At 34.1% G+C, this 1,845-nt stretch overlaps 1 protein-coding gene across 1 annotated transcript; it reads left to right on the forward strand.

The window, feature by feature from the left end:
• The first annotated feature begins 303 nt into the window (after positions 1-303).
• Positions 304-1,242, forward strand: LOC131837872 (olfactory receptor 6C74-like). Its single transcript, XM_059183534.1, has one exon. It carries the CDS (start codon positions 304-306, stop codon positions 1,240-1,242), a length of 939 nt encoding a protein of 312 aa, XP_059039517.1.
• Positions 1,243-1,845: the final 603 nt, after the last annotated feature.

Below are 1,845 nucleotides of genomic sequence, written 5' to 3' on the forward strand. Positions count from 1 at the left end.
GTATGTCCCTCTAATTTCCATCAAATTTATTTCCTTAAAAAATCAACAATTTCTATCATCATATAGGTTATTCTCCAGTAGAATTACAAACTGAAGATGAAATTCGCTGTCCAGATACTCTGAAAATGCAAACCCCCTGGCATATCCATCTTCAAAACTTGAACGAGCATTGTGTTACTCTATCTGAAATGTCGCTTGCTAGCTTTATTTTAGACATCTAAATCACTCTTATTTTTCCACTGGGATTGTCAATTTCTTTATGTTTATCTTTTCTGTTTAGAACTGGAAAAGTAGAGGACAGTAATGGGAAACCATACACAAGCGATAGTGTTTATCCTGGCAGGTTTGACTGATGACCCACAATTGAAAGTTGTGTTATTCATCTTTCTGCTTCTCACCTACTTGCTGAGCATCACTGGCAATCTGACCATCATCACACTTACCCTGGTGGATATTCACCTCAAGACCCCCATGTATTTTTTCCTTCGGAATTTTTCCTTCCTAGAAATTTCTTATACTACTACATGCATCCCTAAATTGTTGGTTACTATGGCAACTGGAGACAAAACCATTTCCTTTAATTGTTGTGCAACTCAAGTGTTTTTTGCCTTCCTTCTTGGTGCATCTGAATTTTACTTGCTGGCTGCTATGTCCTATGACCGCTATGTTGCCATCTGTAAGCCTCTGCATTACACAACCATCATGAACAGTAAAGTCTGCATTCAACTTCTCTTCTGTTGTTGGCTTGCTGGATTCTTTACCATCTTTGTACCTCTCCTCTTAGGTGTAAATCTTGACTTCTGTGCGTCCAAAATTATTGACCATTTCTACTGTGATACAACTCCCCTCATGCAGATCTCCTGCTCAGACACACAGCTCATTGAAACCATGGGATTCATTTCTGCGTCAATGACACTCGTGGTCACGTTGGTAATGGTGATAATATCATACACCTTTATTGTGTTAACAATTCTAAAATTCCCTTCAACTAATCAGAAGAAAAAAGCTTTTTCAACATGTTCTTCTCACATGATTGTGATATCCCTTTCTTATGGCAGCTGCATCTTCATGTATGTTAAACCATCAGTCAAACAAAGAATATCTTTTTCCAAGGGAATTGCAGTGCTCAATACTTCCGTGGCTCCACTTTTGAATCCTTTCATCTATACCTTGAGGAACCAGCAGGTGAAAAAAGCCTTCTTGAACATGATACACAAGATTGTTTCCTTCTCAAGCAAATGAATTCCTGTTGCATTTTATATAAAGAAAATGAACCCCTAATAATATCAAAATATCTAGTAGTAGCTTCTAATACAGTTTCTTCTGGTTTGTTATGTTTTTTTTTTTTTTGCATTTATGTCTGTGATATTCATCTTTATCTCTTCTTAAGCATTATTTGCAGAAAAATCTTTGTTCCAAAGAATTTAGTTTTCTTTATGTCCTGCAAGAGATACTTTTTTTCCCATCACATCCTTTCTCTGTGAGTATCTGAAAGAAATGGAGCTAAGTTTTCAATCTGTCTCTGTTAGATTTGAATTCTAGTCAAGATTATGAAGTATTTTATTTATTTTATATTTAATGTAACATGCAATGTACAAGTTATTTCAGCTCTTTATTTGTACCTATTTACACTCTACTTAAAACTGATATTTATTTATATCTCTTGAATTACTGTTGAATTATATATTTTTGAACCTCTATCTTTTGAATAATTTTGAATTACTTTTATCTTTTGAATTATTGTTACACACTCTATTTAATGAAATGAAAAGATAATTGTGGCAGAGAATAACCATTAGTGTTGATGATCAAATTAGAAAATAGTTTATTTTGAAAAGATTGTGG

This window comes from Mustela lutreola, chromosome 8 (assembly GCF_030435805.1).
Source record: "Mustela lutreola isolate mMusLut2 chromosome 8, mMusLut2.pri, whole genome shotgun sequence".
NCBI lineage: Eukaryota > Metazoa > Chordata > Mammalia > Carnivora > Mustelidae > Mustela > Mustela lutreola.

What these genes read in the sequence shown, in the direction of transcription:
- LOC131837872 (XM_059183534.1), top strand. Translation starts at nt 304, where the DNA reads ATGGGAAACCATACACAAGCGATAGTGTTTATCCTGGCAGGTTTGACT.